This window comes from Falco biarmicus, chromosome 4, assembly GCF_023638135.1.
Source record: "Falco biarmicus isolate bFalBia1 chromosome 4, bFalBia1.pri, whole genome shotgun sequence".
NCBI classification, from domain to species: Eukaryota; Metazoa; Chordata; class Aves; order Falconiformes; family Falconidae; genus Falco; species Falco biarmicus.
The window spans coordinates 40,526,094-40,551,390 of NC_079291.1; the positions used below are offsets into that span (position 1 = coordinate 40,526,094).

The window sequence follows — 25,297 nt, forward strand, 5'->3', positions numbered from 1 at the left end:
CATTAAGTTGAGTATTTGGCAATGTTTGATAAATATATTTTGTATTTTATAAAGTAAAAGAAAAGATAATTTGATATAGATTTGAGTGGTTTTTTTGTACTCTATCTAATAGTAGTACTGATTTTTAAAATGCTCAACCTTGACCACAGAAGAGTTTGTTACACTTCCTTTTACTTGTACTTTGTATTTTTGAGAACCCTCGTTTACATTTTGCACTTCCCTTAAGCTGCTGTTGTCAGTTTAATATTTCTTTTTATTATTGTCAGTATCAGTTGCCAGTTCTCAGCCTTACTAAAACAAGGCTGTTCTCTTTGACTTCATCACCTTATAAGAAACATTACTGGCATTTTAGAACCCAGGACATTTTCTAAATCTAGCTTTAAAGAGAATTATGACGTTTCTATTACTACAGGCTTACGGCTTCACAGGATTTGTTGAGCTGTATTGAACATTCTTCATTACCACACTGAAGGTTTGGAAAGTGGGAGAATGATATATATGACTGGTGTACATGTCACTGTGGAAATCTGTCAGTCGTGACAGTTTTCACTGATTTCTAGTGCAATAATATTGTATTGCCGTGGTAATGTAAATGTCGACTTTGTAACAGCATCACTCTGGAAAATCTGAGTGGGTGGAAGAAAACTTTTTTCACCGCAGTCTGAGCTATCCCAGCTTTTTTAATTGGTTCAAATGTGGCACAGAATAAGTGGGGATGAAAGAGCCTGTTCTCTATGGACTGTTTCACAAAGAAAAATGCCATTTTTCTATGGAGGTGCTTTAAAGGATTTCTGTTTCTATTCTGTTCTCATATCTGCAAAAAGAAGTAATGTTTTGATGAAAAAAGTTCAGGTTTGCTATAGAATTGATCAGATAATGTAGTAATGTAGAAAACAGAGTGCCTATATGTATTATCCATCATAATAAAATACATTCTTCAATAGAATTTATACATCTTGCACTGCTAAAATACAGTAGAGACTGTTTACATAAAATAACTGCTAAAATATGTGAAATACATTCAATAACGTGATGCTTAGAACTTGCCAAGAAGAACATGTACTAATTCCTATCCACCTCCATTGTTACCTTAAGAGCAGCTCTCTCCATAGCAACTGAAAACTTTTCAAGGCAGCAATAAACTAATCCTCTCCAGCTTCCAGAGCACCATCAAGGAATTTTAAAAACATTGGACTTCCAGCAGCTAAATACTTCCGAGGATTCAGAAGGCCACAAAGCTAGATACACAAGCATTCTTTTTTCCCTTCAGAAGGTAAGAAAATAATGTTTAGAAATAAGTACATCCTCATAACAATGGTACATATTCCTAACTGCTAACAGTAAAATATATCTAAACACCAAAGATTTTCTAACACCTAAAAACATACTAACCTTCATCTGAGTGAATGCCTATTTGAATTCAGCAGTTCTTTTTTATTTTAAATACTTTATTAGCAGAGTTTTGCTTAGAGTAAGACACACATGCAATTATTGCAATTAAAATTGTACTGCAATTAAAAGAATCTGAACTTATGTGTGGCTGTTTTAACATATGCATTATCATCTGAAAATGTATGTTCCTGCTAGCATCTGCCCATCAATAAAATTAAAACCTCTTTGTGGAAAACAGAAGTGAAACTCTTATATAAGTTTCTTGTGCTTTGATATTGAGACAGATTATTGCTAAAGCAGAGGCGATGGTATGTTAGGGAGGATATTGACAAAACAGATTTACAGTACAAAATGTCTTGCATTGAGAGGTAATGAGTTAAACTTGTTGCTTCTGGTATGTTTGTCTTGCATACTCACTGAGTTCTGTGAATGAAATTATGACCTGTTTTGTAACTCTTCAGTCTTGTCTGATCATAAAATATCACTCATTTTTAAGTACATTTTTTGCATTCTTGTGTTGTATAGCTGGAGTTTGGTGACATTGGTAAAATGTTTTGAAAATAAAACCTGCTCTGTATCATTGCTGTATAATATAATTATTGCACATTCATATCAGAATCAGACTAGTAATCTTTATTTACCGCTATTTTTGCTACTAAAAACCTGTTTCATAATGGAAAGAAAGTGAAAGCTATGGTATTTTCCTGTTCTTACTGAAAAGGATGATTAGTGAATGCAATAACATGTTAAATGAAAGCTATACACTTTTATGAGGAGGGAAGGGCACTTTGAGTCAACTTGTTCTTGGTAATTCTACAGAAGTTTTAAGGCCATGCTTGTCTTAGTTTCCTGCTGTTCTGGGCTGCAAAGCCCTTACAGGCTCCCTGTTGTTCAAAAACAGCTTGTCACTGCAAATCAGCTTAGCTGACCAATTAATAAATCCTTTCAAACATATTGCATTCACACTAATTAAAGGGTTGGGTGGGTTTTTTTCCCCTTTACCATTTAGATTCCTCAGGTTTCAAGTTTAAGCTGTGAAGTGCAAACAACAATCCAACATTCAGTGCAGATCACGCACTGCAGGAAGAGGAGATGTGTTTTCTGACCAAGCATCCAGCTCTTGGGGTGGTATGTTCCGCTTTCATATTCAGCGTGCTCATTGCTGAAGGACAGCCTGGGGAAGAGCATGGGCAGGATGGCAGCTATGCTCCCAGCCAAGGCTATCTGATGGAAGTTTTACGCATTCTTTCAGCTGACAACACTGAGCTCCACATGAACCACTCACGAGAACTGGTCAAAATGTTACTGGAGAGAACTGAGTGCCCACAGCGGATTTATGGCATGCAAGAGGACTGTAATCTGGTTAGTGCTTCAATTAATGAAGAATATCTTTACAGGATCGTCAGTGAGTTCTAAAATTATTTATTAGAGTGATACTCTCCTGAATAAGGAACCTAAACATGTAAAGGGTTTGTTGTTGAGCAAAAAATTATCCCTGCTTTAATAATTTCATTCTGAATTATTAATATTTATTGTTTGAGCTCATGAAGAGACATTCCAAACATGACAGGCATTCCTTAAAAGCACCATGCTTCAGTTGCATAACGCTAATAATTTTCCTTTAAAAGTTGTCAAGTCTTTAGTTTTCAACAAAGATTCTTCTACTTTACCCTGATCTAACTATAAAAGCATGGGCTTGAATTTGGGTCACAGAAGATTTCCACTGTGGAAAGATTTAGGTAAAAATTGGGGACCAGTTCTGCCACTTTGTGGTTTTTTTTGTTCTGGATTTTAGTATATAAAAATAAAACCCAGAAAAGATTGTCTCAGATATCTGTGCCACTTCACTGAAATATTCAAGATTTAAGAGAGGATTTTGATAAGTGGTTCAGGTCAAGGAAAATCAAAGGCAGAACGATGAATCTACAAATCTAAATCGAAACTGGGAATAGTCCATGTTAAAACTTCACAGAAGGTTTAGGTGTCTAGCCGAGTTGAGAATATTTTCAGAACTGATTCCTGATTTGACAAAGAAAGGAGCAAGTGTAAAGACTGTAGGTCCTGGGAGGAGGGAGACAGTGGTAAGTGAGCAATTTAGCTGGAAGGAACTACAAAGGGCTTGGTCATTCTTGGCTTTGATTAACATTACTCTAGCCCTGGCATTGTTCAGTGACCTACATACAGCAGAGTGTTGCTTTTTTATCAGAATTATGAGGATGGTCATAAAGGCAAGTGCTTTCATGATGTACTACTCTTCGCAATCTGCCAAGCCTTTTTCTCTGGTGCAGTAGACAGCTACTCACTTAACTGGCCCTTTCTGCAAGTGCTCACATTTTTCATATGAGCCCCAATGTGAAATTTTCGTATATAAATAATGTAGGTGCCTGTTAGTCCCTAAATGGGTAATTTTTATGAGGGAGATTGTACAGTTTTTCTCTTTGCATGTATGGGCAATGGGTATGTACCAGATCAAAAGCAGAGAATGTTTTAAACAGTAATGGGTATAGAGTCCTAAACTTCACAAAGTAGGCGTCTAGGCCTTCTTGTTCTCCCTCTTTGTTTTGCAGCTCTAGATTGCTATATTTTTTTCTTTTATTTGTGATGTATTCATGGAGAGCATGCCCACCATGTCATTGAATGGAAGAAATCTAAGTGAAGCTTAGCTGGGGCTCACTTTGGTCAGGACTTCCACTCTGTTTAGGCTTCATCTTGGAAATGTCCTGTGGGAAGAATGTCAGAACTTTCACCATTTCCAGTACTGCTCAGTGCTGGCTGTGTCAGTAACACTGCACACATCCTGCACTGCCAGTGCCGCTCTGTAGAAAATCCACGAGAGACAGACAGCATCTGCAGTCACATGCAGCCCACACGGCACTGTGCTGAAATCTTCCAAGGTGGTTTAACAAGATTTGGTTAGACAAGGTAGCAAAAACTGTGCAAGAAGCGCTATCCTTCAAGACCGTCAAAACTTGAAACAGAAAGCCCTGCCTTAGACTGGCATTTTCTTTCCTGTACTTGTTAGGAATAACTAATTCATTTCAAACTCCATTTTACTTTCCAAATCCAAGATTCCAGTCATACCACATGACTTTGGTTTTAAATTTTTTAAAAATTATTTTTAATCGTAACTCCAATGGGTATTTAAAAGCAGTGAAGTTTAACACTTTTATAGACCCTTTTTGGGTTTGTTGTTACATACTGGCCCAAAGACTCTTTGAGAATGGGCTGGCAGCTATTGAATGGCATCTGACACTTCTTTATCACCTAAGCACACAAAAAGTCATATATTTCTTGCAGTGGTCAGAAAACTAACTTCTAACTTTGTTCTGGAATTCAGTACCTTATTTCCTGTAGCCTGATATAGAAGTCTATTAGTCTTCTGGTCTAATTTTAAAACTAAGTTTTGCTTCAGCTGGCAAAAGTTTCTGGAAAGTGTGTTTGTATCAAGAAAAATGGAGGGAATTATATATATATACACACGCAGATATGTATTAAAAATCCTTGCTCAGATAGAAATCCTGCCCAGGGTTAGAATATCATTTCAGTCCTTCTGAAATGCATTTGGAGAACTGTAGAGGAATGAAGGCAGTGGATTGATTAGCATTGATAACATGCAGCTGTGGCCTTGCCTCGAAGGCAGTGGGTTGGTTGACATGGATGATGTGCAGCTGTAGCTCGTCCTGCTAAGTAGTTAAATACCACTGAGGAGTGTGGGAGAGGTGGCTGGATGGAGGAGTAGTTTGGTCTGGCCTCTGGAGGAAGGAGAAAGAGCATGGACAGTAGAATATGGCTGATGGTAAAGCCTTGTTGCGGCCTACTAGTTTTGATTGTAACTGCAACAGAGAACTAAATGGTGTTGAGACCTTGTGCAGGCTCTCTGCGCTGGACCAAACTATTCCAGTTAACAGAATTCATTGAGAAAAAAATAAAAATAGGTGTATAATTTCAGGGTCAAATAAGTTTCTTAACAGTGCATTGAGCAGAATGTAACTTCTGTTTACGTACCTTGAATTAATTACATTCCAGATACTGTGTTTATCTTATTATAAACACATATAGAATGCACAGGTGGCAATATGAAAAGCCCTAGCCTTTATCTAATATATCTATAACCAGAAATATAATCTGTTGACGATAGAGAACTGAAAGTCTTCCACTACAATGACTGATCAGAGATAGTCCTGTTTTGTAGGAAATCTTAAATCCCTTGGATACTTGACATCTGTTACAAAAAAGAAGGGGCTCTGGAAAACACAGTGGGTGATCTTGCAGCAATAGAACTGCAATGGATTACCTGCGCCCTCCTCCTGCCATTCCATCAGCCTGCATCTTTCTAGGCTTAGGTTTGATCCCTTAAATGATAGAGTTGAATTCTTCTGTTCTCTCCAATTATATTTGCACGTGACTGGGAATGTGTTACTTCAGTTCTATTTCCATTTATTTTTGTTTTTTTCACAGTGCCTTGAAGCAGATGCTTTGTTACTAATAGCTGGTGGAGGTTTAGAAGACCATCTCAGCGAAGAAGTTTTTGAAAGAATTTCTCTTATTCTTCTCTACTATGTTCTTCATCGTAGAGATATGTGTTCTTCAAAATTCAGCTTGAATAATAAGGACTATAAATTTTATCTGCAGAGTATGCTTAGTTTAAGACATGATGAAGATTGTTACTATTTTTCACGAAATGAAACTGAAGATATTTTGGCTGCAGTAAGGCAACATTTTAAAACTTCTGAAACTGAGGTAAAAATAATGAGTAAAAATAACTTCATATTTATTACTGATATAATGCCTTTAAGCTAGTTCAGAAATTGTGTCAGTATCATGGCCTTCCAGAAAACTGGTAAATAACAGTGTGAGAGCACAGGCTGAACATTGGTCTTTTGTCGTACATGCTATTTAATACTAGCCTTCTCGACCTGCTTTTGGCATGTGTTACCTAGCGTTTCCAAAATCTGCTAAGATGTGGCTAGGGAGAGAGTGCATATCGGGGACCATTCCCGAAACATGATTTAGATGAAGTTGCCCTGCTTAGGGGAGATGGAAAAGAACATAGCAATGTAGCTGCAAGATCTCGCATGTGGTTTCAAGGACAGAAAATACTTTCTCATGTTTTGTATTTATTAGCAGTGATTGTATTTAAATGATATAAAGCAGAACAGCTCCAAAACTGATCTGGCTGTATAACAGAAATGATGAATCATTTAATCACAATTAAATGCTTGCCAGGCCCTGCACTTCCATGTCCATCCAAAGCAGTATGGAGTAAGGAATCTGTCCAAAGATATGATGGTTTCCTTCAGATGGGACACATACATTTGTGACTAATTATCTACCAGTATTAATGTGCCTTGTAAGAAGACTGATACAGATAAGCTTAAATTTAAAGTTAAAAAAAAAAGAAAAGAAAGAAAAAAAGCAGCATATTGAGTATATTCAGCTAAAAATATCCTTTTTAAGTCAGGAAACATGCAGTGAGTTTTCTCATCACTGTTTGTTATTCCTTATCTCAAGTAGGGTCTATAAAATAATAAAACAATGTTCTAGAGTTCACAATCTAAAGAACTGTTTTACTTGTAATGGGCGATGAAAGAAATTTTGCCAGATTCGATAACTCCTAAAGTACAGGTTGACATCCTGTGAGAAGCCCCTTAGATCTATTCATAACACACAGTTAAATTTGGTTTATTGCAAAGTTTGAATTTGGCTTTTTCAAAAGAAAAGTAATTTCATTGATTTTAATTTACACTATACTATAGGAGCATTTCCTACAAAAACAGAAGATGGCTTGGAGTCCTGGCTGTGCAGCACAATGTTGAGGGCCTCTAGTTCCTCCTTCTGTGTTCTTTGTGTAACAGTTTCCCATCATAAATTATTCATTGACCAGTACTTTTGGTTCTGAGTCTTGGTGAACGTGCTGATTTCCAAGAACTCCAGTGGTATCTGGGCAACTGTAAAGAGGCATTGGTGGGTATTTAGCGTGTCAAGATAGAATAGCAATCCATAAAGTGCTTTACTGTGTGGTCTGTTTGTTTCTGTTAGCAGTATAATCACTTGTCAAGCCTGTTCAGTAACAGACTTCACCACTCATTGACATGAGGGAAAAGAGGGGGCTTTTTATTAAAACCTCAGTCATAGCACCTAATATATTATTTGAAATGAGTGATGAAATTTTGTGTTGTGGAAATTTAAATGTGTAATGAATGGACAGGAAAATAAATGCCAGCCTCCTCTCTGCAGTGTTAAGGCATATATATATATAGAGAGAGAGAGATGAATACACGTAAAATAAATTCTTACTATACTGGCTTATCTAGTTGACTTTTAAATTTAGGCAATATGGGTAAGAGACAAATGAACACAGATAATTTTTGCCTTTTTTTTTTTCTCTCTCAAACTGCAACTGTTTGTTGTGAAGATACACAGGAAAGAAATAGAAGAAGATAGGGATAAGTTTCCATGTAACTGGGAGAGCTGTACCCTCCTTCCTCACTTCAGACCTGCACACATCCACACGCATGGGTGTACATGACTGCCTAGCTCATGACTGGTCACCCAGCAGGGAAATAACCCTTTATCTGCAATTATATCTTTCCATGTTGTCCCCAGATAACTGCCCCATAACAGATTATTTATTCCATTTAATAGATTGGGAACTGAAAACAATAAGGCAATTCTTTCTGAAGCCTGAGGTACAGAGGCTAGTCTGTATTATCTGAGTTCATTTCTTGTGCCTTAACAAAAATTCCTCCCTTTTCTGCCATTTTCTGGAAGTACATGTAGATGCAATTGGAAAGGACACAGGAATAATAGAAACAGCATGAAAATAACACTATGCAAAAATAACCTGAATGAAGAACTCTAATTCTTCCCTGTTGGACATTCATAAAATTTCAGGCTTTTTTATTCTATGCCTGTTCTCCTGAAAATGTTCTCTGGTTTGCATTTGCTGTCCTGCTGTCAATTGCAACTTTAATCTTAGTATTTTTTCCTATTCTGGCTGTCTGTGAAAGTGTGCTCTCCAGTTTGTCCTCCTGTCAGTCTGATTATTTAAATGGAGGTGACCAGGGCTGTCTTCATGCTGTTTTCTCCTGATTTCAGTGTGTTGATTTGAGTACTCTGGAGAAAAATGCTGATATAATGAACAGAGATGGTGCTGATGAAAACACTCTTCCACGCCTGGCTGCTTTAATCATTACTCTTGCTCTCCAAGGAGTCTGTATGGGGAAAGCAAGTTTGCCCTCTCCAGAATTCTTTATAAAATATATTTTCAGTTCTCTAAACAGTACCACTGAGCTCCAAGTGACAGGTAAGCTCTTTATTCATCTCTAGTTGCCTTTTGCAGCACACAATTGATGTAAACTATGCCTAATTATTTATGCCTAATAATGTCTAAAAGACTTTTTAAACTTAATTTTCTATTTAAATGCCATTTCATTTTAACGTTGTTAAGTAGTCTCTTCTAAATTTAAAAATGAGGTTGGAAAATAAACTCCTTATTTTGATAATTCTCTGAGAGGTATAAAACAAATTGTTACTGAGATTTTTGAATGTGTACAGTCACATTAATTTATTACTTAATCACTCAGCGTGGTCTGAACTACCCAAGAGAGGTCTGAGAGTGTCAATCTAGGTGTGAGGGCAGAGTTCACTGGGGCCTCGTTTACATTGCTTCTTTATGCAGAATTTTATACATTGCAAGACTCATTTAGGGGTAGATGGGATAATTCATGTATGGAAGCCAAATTAGACACTTCAGTCACTCACACCTCAGTGTAGACATACCCCCAGAAGAGATGAAATAGATACAGGCCACTCTGTTTTGGCCAAATGTTCTCTGGTATCTGCCTGCTGTACCTAAAAACACTTTTATGGTTTGTGCTTCCCTACCCACCTTCTGATTTTAGTACCCAGTAAGCAAGCCTGGAATATGTAAAGTTTATTTTCATCAAGAGCTTTGTTACTAGACATATCAGAAATGTTACTTAACCATAAATAAATAGAAGTACAGGAGAGTTCAGAGTGGTCCAAAAAAAATATATATAAAGAAAAGAAGACACGTGTGTTGAGCTCTCAGAAGCTGCTGTTGGGTTCTGTAAAAGATTCTGCATGCTTAGCAACTTAAGAAGCTAAACCATCGACTGAGGGGCCCACTATGGATTTAGAAGGATATTATAAGACATCTACTTTCCCATGTTTGCGGTAGCCGCTAATAGCAACACTTTGCAATCTTTTCAAAGCACCTTTAAAAAGTTACATTAAGTATGGGTTAGAAAGAAGTTGAATTAAGCACAGGTTAAAACATTTTTACCACTCTTAGGTTACACAGAGGTACACTGAACCACAGAAAGAAATAATTTTAAAAAGAACAACATCCTCACCCCTGAACTTGCACAGATTGTACTTGCATAACTGGTTTTGCAGCAAAACCCTTCCTTTAAAATTGCTGAGCCAGATCTTCTAAAATAATTGACTGGCAAGAATGGATGGAGCCATCTGGGCACAGTGCTACTAAATAGCTACATATGGTGAAATCAAAGCCCCCAGTGAAACAGTTCCAAGGGTTGGTGGAGTTAGGGTGTCATTCAGAGAATAAAAAAAAAAAAAAAAAATCTTAACCAGTTTGTTACAGTGTAAGTGTATTTTAAGCCTAAGCTAATTCAATGTCCCTATAAATTTATTTAAATTCTTAATAGTTACTGCAGGAAAGAGAAAGGAACTGGCAGTGTGGAAGAAAAGATGATTAGAGTTGACTACATTTACAAAACAAATATGGCTTCAACTCTGTTCAGGTCTGTTTGCACAAGAAAGCAGACAATCACAAGCCTTTTTGTAAGATTTACTATTAAGATTATACCATTTTATTTTTCTGAATAACAACATTAAAGGATTATCACATTGAAACTTTCTTAACCTCATTGATCTGAATTCCTTTGAAATTAATTTCTGGACTGCTTTTGTTTCCAATGGACAAACTCAGGTTTACAGAAAATTACCACTATGGCTTCCTCTTGAAAATGCAGGGGTGAGGGAAGGTGCTTGGTAAGGTAGGACAGAGCATGCCTCCTCATGTAACCAGGCATTTCATCAACAGGCACACGCATTGCCTTCAAGCTATGTCATGGGATACATCCCTGTAATGTCTGAGATTTGGATTAGGGATCCTGGCATTCTGCTTCCTACTTCCTACTGTAAACAGGCATGCTTCCAGATTTACCAAAGGAGAAAGAAAATCCACGGCCCTGTGTTTAGCTTCTGAAGTGCAAAAGGCAGCATAGCATCTTGAACATTGCTTTCAAGGCACCCTATAGAGGACTTGTTTTCCTGGTCTTTCTGGACTATCCGAATACCTGGCCATGGCGCCTTAGCATGATATTCCATTTACATGGGAAAAATTGAAGAATGGTGAAGCTATTTAGCAGTAATTTGTAGATAACTGGCAGAGACTGATGATTAAATGGAAGATGCATTGCCTTTCAGTCACAACACATCCGTTTTCCTCTGAGAGAGTCATAGGCAAAACATGTGAGTGTGGTACTGTAAAGAAGGAAAGGCTGACTATATAGGTGTCTTGAACTTCTAGAAGTGGTAAGCAGAAATTACCTACAATATGAGACTAAATAGCGAAAAAAGTATTAAAATGAGGAGTTGAGTTAATGTTAAAACTAATAAACCCAAAAGTAATTGTTAAAATTTTGTCTTTTCAAATGTGTATTTTCCCATGGTAACGTATCTGTTTTCTAATGAATTACTAGAACTAGAACAACTACTAAATGTGCTTACAGCCAGAAAGACCTGCACTGTAAATGGGCAATTCCACAGTCACAAAAGAAGACGTTATAGCATGGCAATCAGAGGTATTGGGACCAGAAATATTCCAGTCAAAGGAAACCATACGAAAGGAAACAATCTGAAAGGATATTTTGAAGATTATGAAAGTAACACAGATTGGGAACAGGTTAATTAATTTTTTGGTATTATAGTATTGCTCATAGAATTTTAGTGATAAATGTTGAAATTGGTTTGCAAACACTACATTATTTCTGAGATAAAATCTATTGGTTTCAAGAAGTCATGCAGGTACTCATTAAAAATATCTTTTTATAGTTATATTTGTTTAAATATTAATTGGGGGAAGAACTTTATGGGTGTTGAATGTGTGGTTAAAGTAGACGGGAGGGGCTAACAGAATGGTGTTATGTGAAATCAGGTGTTTCTTCAAGACACAGAGGACTGTAGTACCATAACTTCAATGTTTTCACACATTTATTGGAGATTTCTTGTGCTTTTATGTTACAGAACTTCTAGGGCTCCTTATGTGACCTTGTAGAAAGAAAGGTGGTTCTATACTAAGGAAAAAAAAAAAGTAAATTAAGATTTCTGTGTAAGTTGTGTTCAACAGGCTTTGTAAACTGAAAATTAGGCATTTCCAAACACTTTTAGTAGCCATCTATGGGGTCCAGAAGCCTCCTTTATAAAGTACAGAGTCTGTAAGACAGAACTTTAGCTACTACCTGGTATTGTCTTTGAGGGCTTTGAAGGGCAGCAGGTCATTGCAGGTGATTTTATCGTTATCCTAAATATATGAAAATAAATTAATTTTGTTTATAACAGTGATTAAGACGATAACTGACTTCCATCCTTGAGCCTGGAAGGCATTCCCTAGACAAAAAAGGAGACTTCAAAGTATATACCTTGTATATAATATCTACATTTGAAATATGTACTTCAAAGAATAAGTTTCTGTAATTTTCAGTACTTTAAAATTTAAGTTAATCTAAAGACAATGTTACTTCTCCATTTAGGAGAATAAGCAATGCATAATTGACTTTTGCTGTGTGATCACTTTGTGATGTGGAGACAAATGGCTTCTGGTTAAATGCCATTCTGATATATATTTAACTGTGTAATTTTATTGCATTTGGACTACATACTCTACCAATACATTTATTTCTTTCCAGCTGACCACAAAAGAGAACAATGCTAATCAGCATTTAATGGGATCTCAAAATAAATTTAAATGAAGGTCATTTTAAATGTGTTTCACGTTAATATTAAATTATGAAAGACAGAAATCAGTAGCGGTATTATCTGTGCAAGAAGTAAAGTTGTTCTCTAGCAGTAGAATAATTTATAAAACACGGGTTTTGATTTCTTGAACTTCTGAAACTGACTGTAACTCAAAAAGTAAGTGTGCAGGGGAGTTATCTGAGGCTTGGGAGTCAAACTGAGAGCCAAATAATCTGTATAGATGAAAAAAAAATCACAGAGAAACATCAGGATAGTAAAGAACTTATCTTCTGTGTAATTCCTATTTTCTTGGTTTTATTCCATTCCTCTTTTGAGTTATGTTGATTTTCTTTGACATATCATACCATTAGAAGGCTTTGTGTTTTGGTGTTGTGTTGCTAATTTTGTCTCCTGCTTTCTGCACATATGTGATAGCTATTGTTCTCCATTAGTAACAGATGCTACTACATATGAGGCATTGACTCGTTTATGGCTTGTTTGCTAACTACGTTAAGATCTGTAATTTGGTTTTTAGGTAGGAATTATATTTTGAAACATTATCACAGAAGAAAGGTCACTGCTTTCTTTTTAAGTCATCATTGTCTCTACTGATTTAAAAAAATGCATATAAAACAAGTAGCAGATGATCTAATAAAGGCAATAAAATTAAATTCCGTTAAACTATGTCACAATAGCTATGTATTAATTTGTTATTCCTCATTGAAGAAACATAGATTTTGGAAACCAGAATCACCTATCCATCCATCTATTTGGTTTTTCATATAAGAGTATGCAAATTAGATTTACTTGTTTCTTCATATCATCCTCCAGGGGTACACACGTAATTGTTTTACTAATGGAGACTTAGCACTCTGTCTCCCTATGTTAAAAAGCTTAAAAGGCTAGGGCTTGCAACTGGAAAAAATGGAAAAGATGCAGGTCCTCATGTCTCAAGTCTTACAAGAATGTTTTACTAAACAAGCATTAAGAATTAAGTTTTTTATGTGTGGGCAGACAGTTTAATTTCCAGATGAGATCTTGCTTTTTCATTTAAAATTCCTGATAAAAAAAATCACAAAGTAAGTTCACAGTAGTCCTGTACCTCACCTTGTCTATCCTACTTCTCAAAACAAGGCCAGCATCAAAGTCAGATCAAGCTTCACAAGGCTGTGTCCAGCTGAATTCTGAATGTCTCCAAAGACAGAGATTCCACAGTCTTTCTGGGAAACCTGTACCTGTGACTTATTGCCCTCATTTTGATGGGATTTTTATTATAGCAAATTGGAATATTGCCTGCTGCATATAATACCTATTTTCTCTTATCCTTTTGTGTAGACCTCTGAGGGGACTCTGGCTCTGTTTTCTCTATAATGCTCATCAGATAGTTGAAGACTTAAGATACCCCTCAAAATTTTCTTCAAACTGAACAAACCCAGATCCCTCAGCCACTCGCTGCACATCATGTGCTGTAGTTCCTTACCCATCTTGGTGGCCCTCCATTGGACTTCCCTCAGTTTGCCAGTGTCTGTCTTGTACTGCTGGTTATAAAATTGGACATAGTTCAGATGTGGACTCCTATGTCTTGAGTGGAGGGCAATAATCTTTCCAGTACCTGTTGGCTATGCTCTTGCTAACGCAGCACAGTATGCAGATAACTGTCATTGCCACAAGGGCACACTGGTGATTCATGTTTAAGTCATCTGTCAGGACTCCGAGGGTTTTTTCTGTAAAGCTCCCTTCCAGTCAGTTTTTCCCAGCCTTTATTGATTGACACATCAGGTTATTCTGTTTCAAGCACAATAAATTTGTCTTTGCTCATCTCCATGAAAGTCTTGTCAGCCCATATCTTTGGCTTGTCAAGATCCCTGTAAGTAGCAGCCATGCCTGTCAGCATATTGACTACTTGTCCCAGCTGGATTTTGTCTATTAATGTGATGTGGTGCACTCTGTACCATCACTCAGGTCATTGGTAAAGGCATTAAATAATACCAGTCCCCATACTGACCAGTGAGGAATGCTACTCGTAGCCAGCCACAAGCTAGACTTCCAACTTGATACCACCTGGTGTTCCCTACTTCTAGAATGAAAAATGGTGCCTAGAACAGGCAAACTGAAGGCCTTTTCCAATACGGTAGCTCCTGAATTGTCTTCATGCTCCCCTTCTGCTTGGAGGCAGAACAGACTAGATCCAGGTGGCAAGATCACCTGTTACCCTGAATACTTGAATGTGGTATTCAGAATAAAAGTATCAGTGCACAATTCATCCAGTTTTGTAGTGAGCTACACGGCCTATTTTACTTTGCTTAGGCAGGAGGGTGTTGGTTTTTAATTGGGTTATTTAAATTTTTTAATAATTACAACTTTTTTATTTAAATAGTAGATTTCTTTCAAAGGAAACCTAAGCTTCAGTGATTAGAAAAAGAACATTTAGGAATCCCTTGATTCTCAGGTGCATACTAATTTAAAAGAAACAAGTATTTATTTTCTAATTGAATCCCTGCTAATCAGATGAAATTAGGAAATTAAGTTTATTCCTTTAAGTAAGACAGTATATTTGATCTGGAATTCTTTTTAAAAGTTCTTACAGAAATTGCCACTAGAACTGTTCTAATGCTAACTGCTCACGTTTTCACAAGAAGTTTCATCCTGGAGATGAAAAACCAATTATTCATGAAAATTTTTCAAAATATAAACGATCCCAAGAAGTTCCTCTTTTTGACAAAGAGATGTTTCTAACAACATAAGGTAGTTGAAATTCTTAAGTACCTCTAATAATACAATTATTAATTAATCTTTAAACCAGATTTAGACTATCTAACATCTAGTTTGCTGACCTTAAAGTGCCATGTCATTGTTAATAGGATTTTAAAAACCAACGTAGTTCCATATCTTTCTAAAGATGCAGCACAAGGACAAATTCCAGTACTGTCTTGATACAGGCAGTATCTTACATAAATAGCAATATTATTGCTATTAATGTGGTCTTTCATTAATAGCTAAGAATATGATTTGTGTTAGCATTAAAATATTTTATTAGCACGTATGACAATAAAATATTTAGAGATATTATTGTGTCAGATCCTCATAATGTTAACAAGCTTCAATAGAAATTGTGCTACATCATCCCAAAGATGCTGTCCTTTCTAAAATATATATAGTAGCATCAAGCTGTAACTAGAAAAAACAAAAAAGAATCAGAAGGAATTGAAGTAATTTAACCAGAAAAAAGTACATGGAAAACAAGGGTTTTTTTCTAGGCTGTATAACCCTGTGTTCTTCTAAGATTCCATATTTAACCTCAGCATTAAATGCAGGTATATGCAACTTAATCAGTAACTGTGTATACTTTTCTACATAGGTTTGTTTCTCTGCCAATGAACTTGTGAAGATATTTTTTAAAAACAGCTCTTCCTCCATTTCTAAGGACCATTTCAAGCAAATCAGTCCAGCTATTATTCAGCAGCTATTAAGCTGTTCATGTCAACTTTCTGACTCCAAGAAGACGAAGCTTCCACCAACAGCTTTGGAAAGTGAGTTATGTTCCTATCAGGAAAATATTGTGAAAATTCAGATAAAAGGGAGCAGGGGCTTACCTTCTGGAGACATTTCATTCACTGATAAACTTCAACCAAAACATGATGAGATTTATACGCTCTGTAATTTATGCACTCTATATGATGTGTATGCTATGAAATTATAATAGTACTATATTGACATGTGAGGGAAATCAATGGTCTACATGACCATCTTTAGATAACTAGGTCTTTTAGGAGCTAGTAAGCATTCCCCACATCTTGCTGGCCAGCAATCTTTATGGAACAGCATTTTCCATCTCTGAATTCTATCTGTACTTAGAGCTACATGCATTAAGTAGCTTGTGGAAATGACCTGAGCTATCATTCCCTGGTGTACAGATTAATTGAACTATGAGTGTGAATAAAAAAAACCCTGTTAGACAAGGTCATGGAGGATCCACACTTGTGGATATCCCAAGAATAGTTATAGGAGAAAGAAATACACAGAATAGGAAGAAACATTATATCTCCCCATGAGGCAGCAGTCCTTTCTTATGTTGTCTCTACCTGAACACCTTGTAGTATTTACTGCTTTTATCTTTTCTATGCTACATGGATATGCCCATTTTTCAGATGAGGAATCAAGGGACAAAGAAGGAAAGGAACTTATCCGGGTCATAGACAAGGTTCATGACAAATTCACAGTTGAGTGAGATTCTACCAAGTCTAAGGCCAGGAGTCCTATCAATGACATTTTGGTGATCTCATAAAGCTGAGAGATTTGTGTAGATGAGAAAAGCTGAACTATTCAAACACAGAATGGAATTAATAAGAGCCTTTTCTGCAGCCCTTTCCCTGTGCTTTTTGGAAAAAGGAAGGTTTCCATGACCACAGGAACACTTCTGCTATCTTGAGACAGACAAAAGACTTCATGTTTGGCCTCTATGTGGTCTACTGACCCGAGCATAGGCTCATTAATTTTATTCTCAGTTCTATTTTACTGTCAGTCTGTGCTGTTTTGGCTAAGTCACCAAGTCCTGACCTTCCATAAATATCTGCTATACCCTTGTATTTGGATGTGGTCTGTGAAATTTACTGTCTAATTTTATGAGGTGCTGAGCACTTGCAGTGCTATTGAAGTGTGAAACATTGTGATGCTTTTGAATCTTTTTGGCATTAATTCCTTTATGTCTGTTTCTCGACAGTGTTTTATATGTATCGTAAGACTTTCATACAGATTAATCAGGATTTATGTTGTGCAAAAGGTTGGAATTGTGAGCAGTGTGTAACTGAAAAATTACGAGTAAACTTCCAAAAATCCCAGTAACCTGGGAAAAATAGGTTGGCGGTCCTGATGTAGTAACTAAAGGAGTGTATGTCCACAGCACATTTATAAACATTATTTGGACTGAAAAGTTTATGCTTAGAGCCTAATTTAGATGACTACATTCATCTCAGGTTTTAGACCTTGGTTTGTTTACTGAACATGATTTGGATAACAATGTGGTGTTGACTGTAAAGATACACAAGTGTGGCATGTGAGGACATAGAATAACAAGCATAAATCTGTTAAGAGAGGAAAGAAATTCAGACCAGCATTCACTGTCCTGCTCCAAGTGTCTCTAAATCTGCATAGTGGCAGTCTGTTTAGCTCTTTAAGGCCTGAAATTTGGAAGCGTTAGACTGTATTACCTGTAAAGCCTGAAAAAATGAGTGGTTTTTAGGCTTCCATTTCAGTCATATGTATCATACTTGACTAGAAAAATCTATGTGGCACAATGAATCACTTCTCCTCTGTATGCTTGTACACAGAGGTGGCAAAACAGCCTCAAAACCAAACACAAATATGAAACAAATACTCAAACACAAATACTGAATGATTAAATGTGCGCTTGTTTTGTTTCATTTGTTTTTCCCTACAGAATACGGTTACAGCACTGTTGCTGTTTTACTTATTACTATTGGATCTATGTTTGGTACAACCCTCATTTTATTTAACTCCTGTCAAGAAATCTATACACTCATCTTACAGCTGTTTGTTGGTTTGGCTGTTGGGACCCTTTCTGGAGATGCACTGCTACACCTTATTCCTCAGGTATGTAATACACACTTTTGTGTTTTCAAAATGTTGACACATACACGCGCACACGAAGAAAAATTTCATTTAAATCTGACTGATGGTCTTCTGTTCAAAAATAAAGCTTTGCATGAAATCTGTGAATGAACTATCCAGCATTCCAATTACATTTGCACTTTGTAGTTCAGATTCCAAGCAGTAAGAAGCAGAAATCAATGAATGACGAATTCAGAGAAAATAATGTTCCTGTTTTCACACTTTACAGAAAACCCATGTGTCCTGTGCAAGCTGGGTTTCTAGATGTGTATTAAACTCTTTGATGAGGTAGATTCTGTAAAGTATTCTAGGATAAATTCTTCAAAGGTTGTACGAGGCGTCCACAGTCCACACATTGTTCCAGAGAACCAGGGGCTATCAACCTGATTAATCCTGCTGCCTAGAACTGTAATAAAATGGTTGCTATGATTTTTTTTGTAAATTAATAACATGAATTTTAAGAACAGCATAGTGTGTAAAACAGAACCAAATTTTCCATTGTCTATTCATTTATTTTTGGCTCAGTCTCCGCTGATATGGCATAACTGTTATGACTAGACTTCAGTTAGTTGCTGAAAGAGAGCTTCACACCCTTGCTTGAGATTCTGGTCAAAATGTTCTTTGTACTCAATACATCATCTGTGGAAGCAGAACTGGGAGAGTGGTTTAAGGAAGGCAGTTCTCAGTGAATGTCAGACAAATGCATTTCTTTAAGAAACATTGTTTGAGTGTGGAAGTAATCTCCTTAACCATTTTTATGTGATGTATCCAGTAGCATTTGAACTGCCCACTTTTCAGAGCAAAGTAGGGCTAGCTACCATGTTATGCCACTGGGGAAAAAAATGGAAGCATGCCCACCAGCAGAAAGCTTATGGATTAATTTCAACATGAAGATGATGCAAGTAACTTTTTAGACTTTAAAGATCAATGTACTCCAAACAAAATATGCTCTCTCTATACATATTTGTATAATACGTATGAAAAAGGGCAATTTAATAAAGCTTTCTCTAAAAATAATGTTACTTTCACCATTGAGAGATGATGAGGCTCCTAATAGTTCATTTCATCCATCTACTATTCAGCCTTCTAGCTCAAAACGCAATTTAAATTTGAAAGAGATGGCGAAAGAAAAAAATAAATTGAATTAACACATTATAGATTACTCTAGCAGAAGTTAAAACATTGCCATTTTAATTTTTTTTTACTTTATCTCTTTTATTTTTTTAGACTCTTGGTTTACATAAACATGAAACACAAGAAGTAGAACACTTCTATGAGGGGAAAGAACATATCTGGAAACTTTTGGGAATAATTGGAGGAATTCATGGATTTTTTTTGATAGAGAAGTGTTTCTTTCTTTTGGTAACACCATGTGATCAGGTAAAACTTTGTACAACTTATCCTTTTAGAGACCTCTTTTACAGTGCACAAAATGTTAAATTGATTGTGGAAAATAATTATAATTCGTATGCATTAAATGAAGAACTAAAAATTGCCTTTCAAAGTGCTCCTTCCAAATTGACCTTCAATTTCTGTTTTGTCTTGCTCTGTGGATTTTATATGCTTCATGAATGTGTTCCATATATTTATAAGTCAAGAAGGGAACAGTTAATAGAATGTGTTCCATAAGCATACTTTCATGACTAGCACTGGAGCAGGTGAAGAGTATATCCATGTTAAATAGCAGTGACAGTTATCTACTGTAGGCTCTGTTTGAAGAGCAGGAAGGTGTAGATGTAAGCACAAGATATTTTCAAGAATGATATCTTAAAATTTCCTACTTTTTTGACCCCTATCCCAATACATTTGAGAATCTAATATGTGTGTTGCAGTCAGTAGAACCCAATCTTGTATTAATAATATCTCCTTGCTCAAAGCCATGCTTATAGTAATTCTATTACTTTATTTCTGTGTGGCTGGTGCCTGAAAACATGATTATGCACAAGGATATAATGTACCACGAAGTGTGATGGCTCATTAAGTTTCTCAGCATGGGAGGCTATCTTAATGTCACCTAAGAAGTCTAAACCTTTGCTTGTTCTGTTTTACAGGGAGTGTTTAATGACTGGCCTGGTTTAGATATGTAGCAATAACTCCCTATTCCCACTTTCCTTGAGTTCGCCAAAGAATATTATGTGAGATTAATAGAATGAGAGTATTTTGATGATGGTGATATTTGATTTGGTAAAAAGCAGTCCTTTTTATTACTTATTTGGAGGGATGTGCTTTATCATCATCGCACAATTTTAAACTTGTGTGAACTGGATGAATTCTCAAAGTTAATTTTTATATCCATCTCAGTTTCAAGTTTTAATCTCCAGTTTTAAAACAAAATAAGTTTTATCAAGCCATTGTGGTTGTCACTGATATATCTCGTTCATTTTTCATGTTTTTTTTTTAACAAAATAAGCATTAGGCAATGTTGATGCTAGCCAACAATCTTTTTCAAACATTTTTTCTTTGGAAAAAAATAATTCTTATAAATGCCAGATTTTCACAAAAGGCTGAGAAAGACTGCGCCTATGTTCATTGGGTTTCAGAACTAATTGCAAAGCATCTTCATTCAGCAGGGCCTTTCCTTAGTTAATGGGCACTGGGGACATTCCCATGATCTTCCAGTGGAATCTGAATTAAATGAACATTCAGGCAGAGGCAAATCTACTTCAACCATACAGTTGGTATGTTACCAATATGGCATTACTTCCCTGATTTCATATCCTTCTTTCTCTGTTCCTCAAAAAAATGAACCAAATTACTGTGATAAATCAATATTATTTTCCAGTCTTTATTGATTTGTCCTTTATTACATGACATGATTGTCAGGAATCTCTAGATTTTCAAGTTTATATAGAGAGCTTTTACAGAGATTTCAAACATAGGTTTTTCAACAGAGATTTCAAACATACTTTTCTTAAGTGTGTATCAGATTGATATAACAATACACTTCCTGTACTACTTTTGTTGATAAAATTCTTGAAGATTTCCCTTCTCTCTTCTTCTAAAAAAATTACCATATGTAAGGGCAGACTCTCCCATGGGAAAAACTTCAGGATTTTCTGCAGTGAGATTTAAGTACATAATTAGTGAATGGATGAAGTCTTGGACATTTTTGCACAGATTTGAAGAGTAACATGAACAAGCTAGATACCTGGGAATGGTGCTCACCTCGAAGATACAGAATTTTCTGTTGATCTGTGGAGAGTATCCAGACAGATATAAACTTTGAAAACTAAATTGACTTATACCTTTTAACCTATTTTCTCTTTTTTTCCAACAAATATTTCTGTTTATACGTAGTATCTAGATACATAGATTCCTGGTTATTTAAAAAAGAATCTCCCGAGATCTTCCATAATGTGAACTCCATTTTACTAAAGCAGTTGTGATGGGTAAGAGCCACTGCTAATCTCCCAGACACAGTTGGGAAACTCTCAATTGAATGCAGAGCAGACAGGCAAGTGAATGTTTACCAATTTGTAAGCCACGTCATAGCTTCCTGTTTATGGCAATAAATGACCTTGTCATTCCTCTCAGCGGCAAGATCATCCTAAAGTTCTGTGTAGATCACATGAACTAGTCTGGTTTAGCTAGCTTCTACAAAAGTGGCCAGTTTTTCAGAATCATATGAGTAATAGTAAGACAAACAGTGGTTGACTAAGAAAAGCTCGTAAATCCTGCAGGTCAGTGATTAGCCTTACAGTTTCGATTCAGAGTTCAAAGCGGTGGCATGTGAATAAATATTGTAAAAGAAGTGGAACAATTACTGGAATTCATATGACTGGCTGCAATCATGGGAATTAAAGATTTTTATTTTTCCTTTAAAATGTAGAATTTAAAACCCAAATCTTTTCCCTTCCCTCCTCATGCTTCTACAGCACATAGCCCACATCACAACCAAGCTCATATGAGCCAAGAATCATATCCTGTTTTGCAGCCAGTACACATCTCTGCTACAGTTTTTGGTGCGGTGGCTTCTGTCCTTAAGAAAGCACTCTTTCTTGCTGCTATTGACTGTCTACTGGATGCCATAATAATTTTGATATATCTTTTTTCGGAGGAAAAAAAAAAAGAAGAAAAAATATAGTGGTTATAATCTCAGGTTTTTTTCTAATTTCAGGCAAACAATTTTTTTGGCTTATCTCACCCTTGCACAAATTTCTAATAGTTTCTCTAGTCAGAAAGAAAAGCCCTAGGGAGATAGGGCAAGAGAAACATTCCTCGTGTTCACCCTTCTCTCCCCACAGCTGCAGTTTCTGTTAATTAACCATTAGGGCTGATGCATCAAATTAACTCTCTAGGGTAAGGACAAAGATACTATCTTTTTCTTCACTTGAAATAAGGGTGAATTTCACTCATTGCAGTGGAGTCTCCTCATGTGTTGCTACGCCCAGCCAGTGATGCCTGATGGCAAGACCAAGCCCTAACTAAAGGCCAAGAGGCAAGGCACTGGAGACTGTACCACCCTGAAGAAATAAGCCCCTATGCCATCAAAGGGTGTGAAACCTACCTATGATAATCTTTTTTAGTCTCCTGTTTTTGCAGAATAACTGTGAAGAACATGAACTGCAAATGGTGTCTATCCATTTTTTTTCCTGGAAAACCTATAGACATCCCATCCAGCAGGAAAATGCAATCATCCAGTCACAACAAAATCAAAAGATACAATTTGAATTACAATGTCTTATTTAGTTCTGCATTTGGCTCAGATTTTTTTGTATTCAAGCAGAAACTTGATTTTCTTGGCTTACAACATTGCTTATGAATGTGTGTCTTGCTATCTAAATTAGATTGTAACCTTTTCTGGACAAGGGAGATCTCTATTTTATGTGTTTCTAAAGTAAGAATCACACTTCCAGTCCTCAATAAATGATTCTAATGATATATATGCAAATAATAGTGACTAATTCAAAAAGCTTAAACTTATTTGGTATTTTCCTGTATTTATAGCAGAGGAAGAAGCCCTTAACACTGATCCATTATCTTTGCTTTTAACTAGAGAAGTCCAGAAGATTCTGAGCCCGCTGAAGTTCCTCCGGAGAGTAAGGTGATCAGCAAAAGAAGTTAGTATCAATAAAAAGACTAGACAAGTAATAGGAAAAGCCTTCAGACCTAAGATGGGAATGAAAGTATGAAGCTGGTTTAGCTCTGTGTTTGCCATGTGCTACATCACTGTATCTGATGGTGCTTGGCTATATAATTTAACCTCTGCTTAAAGACGTTTTCAGCTGCCAACCCTGTAATTGTGAAGTTCATTAATCTTCTGCTGTCTATGCTTTAGTTTTTGTTTACTCACTGTTGCAAACTATTTTTCTAAAGCCTTTGCTTAAAGCAAAATATTCAAAATTTAATACAAAACAGTTTTTTGTAACTGTAAACTTTGTTTGGGCTTTTATTTCTGAAGGTAGTGAAACAATTGTTTTGTTGGCTCACTATACTAATAGAATTCTGCTTCCTTCTTCTCTTACACTGTAAAGCAATAGCCTTTTTAAACCAGTAATGATTTATTACATGTATGGAATTACAGGCTCATGATGGCTCTTAGTTTTAGGATAATCCATTTTCTTCAGAGAGCTTCAAAGTAGTTCCTGTCTTCTCTGTTTTGTTGCTGCTTAATCCAAAAAATAGGAAAATAGAGCATAAACCAAACCCTGCCTTTGACTGAACTAGTGTGACCTTGGTGAATTTAGTAGAGTTGCAGTCATTCAACTGAGCAAATAACACTTTAATTTGCATCAGTTTATTTACTATAAACAACTCCCCTTTATTTTGTGATCTCAGATCTCAGGTCATCAGTTTGATTTATTTAACAATGTAATTAGCTTCTTCTAGGTTTTTAATATTCTCCTCTGCTCTTGTGGACATCACTTCCATTTCTGAGGCATTTGAAATCTGAATTTCCGTTTCTCCAATCTCATCTATCCAGCAGTACACAATCCAGTGCCAGTTTCAGCATGACTATCTAGTCCATCTCTAGATGTTCTGTTCAATCATCACTACCTTCTAAGCACAAACAAATTTCTAGTGATCTCAATGTTATTTGTTCCAAATAACTAAATTTTGTGTATAAGTAAATTTGGGATAGTTTCTCAGTGATGTTCTTTGTTTGGTTCCATTTTTTCTTCATACCTCAGTTTTACCTCTATATTACAAATCACTAAGTAAAACCATAGTAGGGAAAGTAGGTTGTATTGTTTCGGGGGGGGGGGGTTGAGAACACATGTTTTCAGAAGTTTGTATTTTTACAGTTCGTATAAGTAGCTAAATGCATAGACATACCTGGGTATCTTGATAATGAGCTAAACTTTTAAGTGTTGTTTTTTCCCAAAATGGAATGGAATCTGCAGCTCTAAGACAGAGGCCTGACATCTCCAGATATGTCAGACTTCACTGTAAACACATATCAAGTAGGACTGCAAGAAGAGTCAGTGACCTTAGATAGCCAGTAACTCAGAAAGCTAGAAGCTACTGGAAGAAAAAGATATGTCACTGGCCCTCTCCTCATTTATCCACACTTGTTCTATCCATATCTGAAAAGATCAAACAGTAGCATTTATATTTTGTATGTTCAGTGAGACCTTATATTAAGTAGAAATATTTTTGCTGTATGAGTAATGAAAACATTGGGGAAAAAGATCTATTTATGGACAAGTGTTTGTTTTATACCCTTACGCAAAGCTTAAAAAGCTTAATTAAAATCATAGAATCATTGAATGGTTTGAGTTGGAAGCGACCTTAAAGATCATCTAGTTCCAACCCCCCTGCTGTGGCAGGGACACCTTCCACTACACCAGGTTGCTCAAAGCCCCATCCAGCCTGGCCTTGAACACTTCCAGGGATGGGGCATCCACAGCTTCTCTGGGCAAGCTGTGCCAGTGCCTCACCACCCTCACAGTGAAGAAAAAAATCATGGAATATAATTTGCTATGAGCTCTGATCCCCTATTTAAGCAGAGAAAATTATCAAAAAAAAAAAAAAAAGTAAGGTGGTTTAAGAAGAAGAGGCTTTGTAGAAATACTTAGGGGTATAAATTAATAGTTAATAGTTACTGTTGCAGCAATATAATGCAGTAAGGTAATTGTTAGTAATGAGGTTGCTTTAAAATAGGCTGAAAGATAAGATAAACATTAAGATAAACATTCAGATTTGTTTATATATGCATCCTCTTAACTTTCAGTCAAGTAAGTTCACAAAGCTTACATTTGCAATTGCTCCATAATGTTAACCTGATCCCTATGTTTATTATAGACATAATATGAGTTCCAGTAACCTT

At 36.2% G+C, this 25,297-nt stretch overlaps 1 protein-coding gene across 6 annotated transcripts in view; it reads left to right on the forward strand.

The window, feature by feature from the left end:
• The first annotated feature begins 226 nt into the window (after window positions 1-226).
• Window positions 227-25,297, forward strand: part of SLC39A12 (solute carrier family 39 member 12) — a 34,156-nt gene continuing 9,085 nt past the window's right edge. Inside the window, exons 1-10 of one of the 6 annotated variants that reach the window (XM_056338073.1) lie at window positions 227-1,273; window positions 2,402-2,754; window positions 5,851-6,132; window positions 8,491-8,698; window positions 11,175-11,347; window positions 15,758-15,929; window positions 17,837-18,009; window positions 19,255-19,407; window positions 20,595-20,705; window positions 23,024-23,087. In XM_056338073.1, coding sequence (XP_056194048.1) covers window positions 2,485-2,754; window positions 5,851-6,132; window positions 8,491-8,698; window positions 11,175-11,347; window positions 15,758-15,929; window positions 17,837-18,009; window positions 19,255-19,407; window positions 20,595-20,705; window positions 23,024-23,087 — 1,606 coding nt within the window. In that variant the 5' untranslated portion in view covers window positions 227-1,273; window positions 2,402-2,484. Of the gene's footprint in view, window positions 1,274-2,401; window positions 2,798-5,850; window positions 6,133-8,490; window positions 8,699-11,144; window positions 11,348-15,757; window positions 15,930-17,836; window positions 18,010-19,254; window positions 19,408-20,594; window positions 20,706-23,023; window positions 23,088-25,297 lie in introns of those variants that run through there. The other 5 variants (XM_056338071.1, XM_056338072.1, XM_056338076.1 and 2 more) reach the window with 5 other exon arrangements.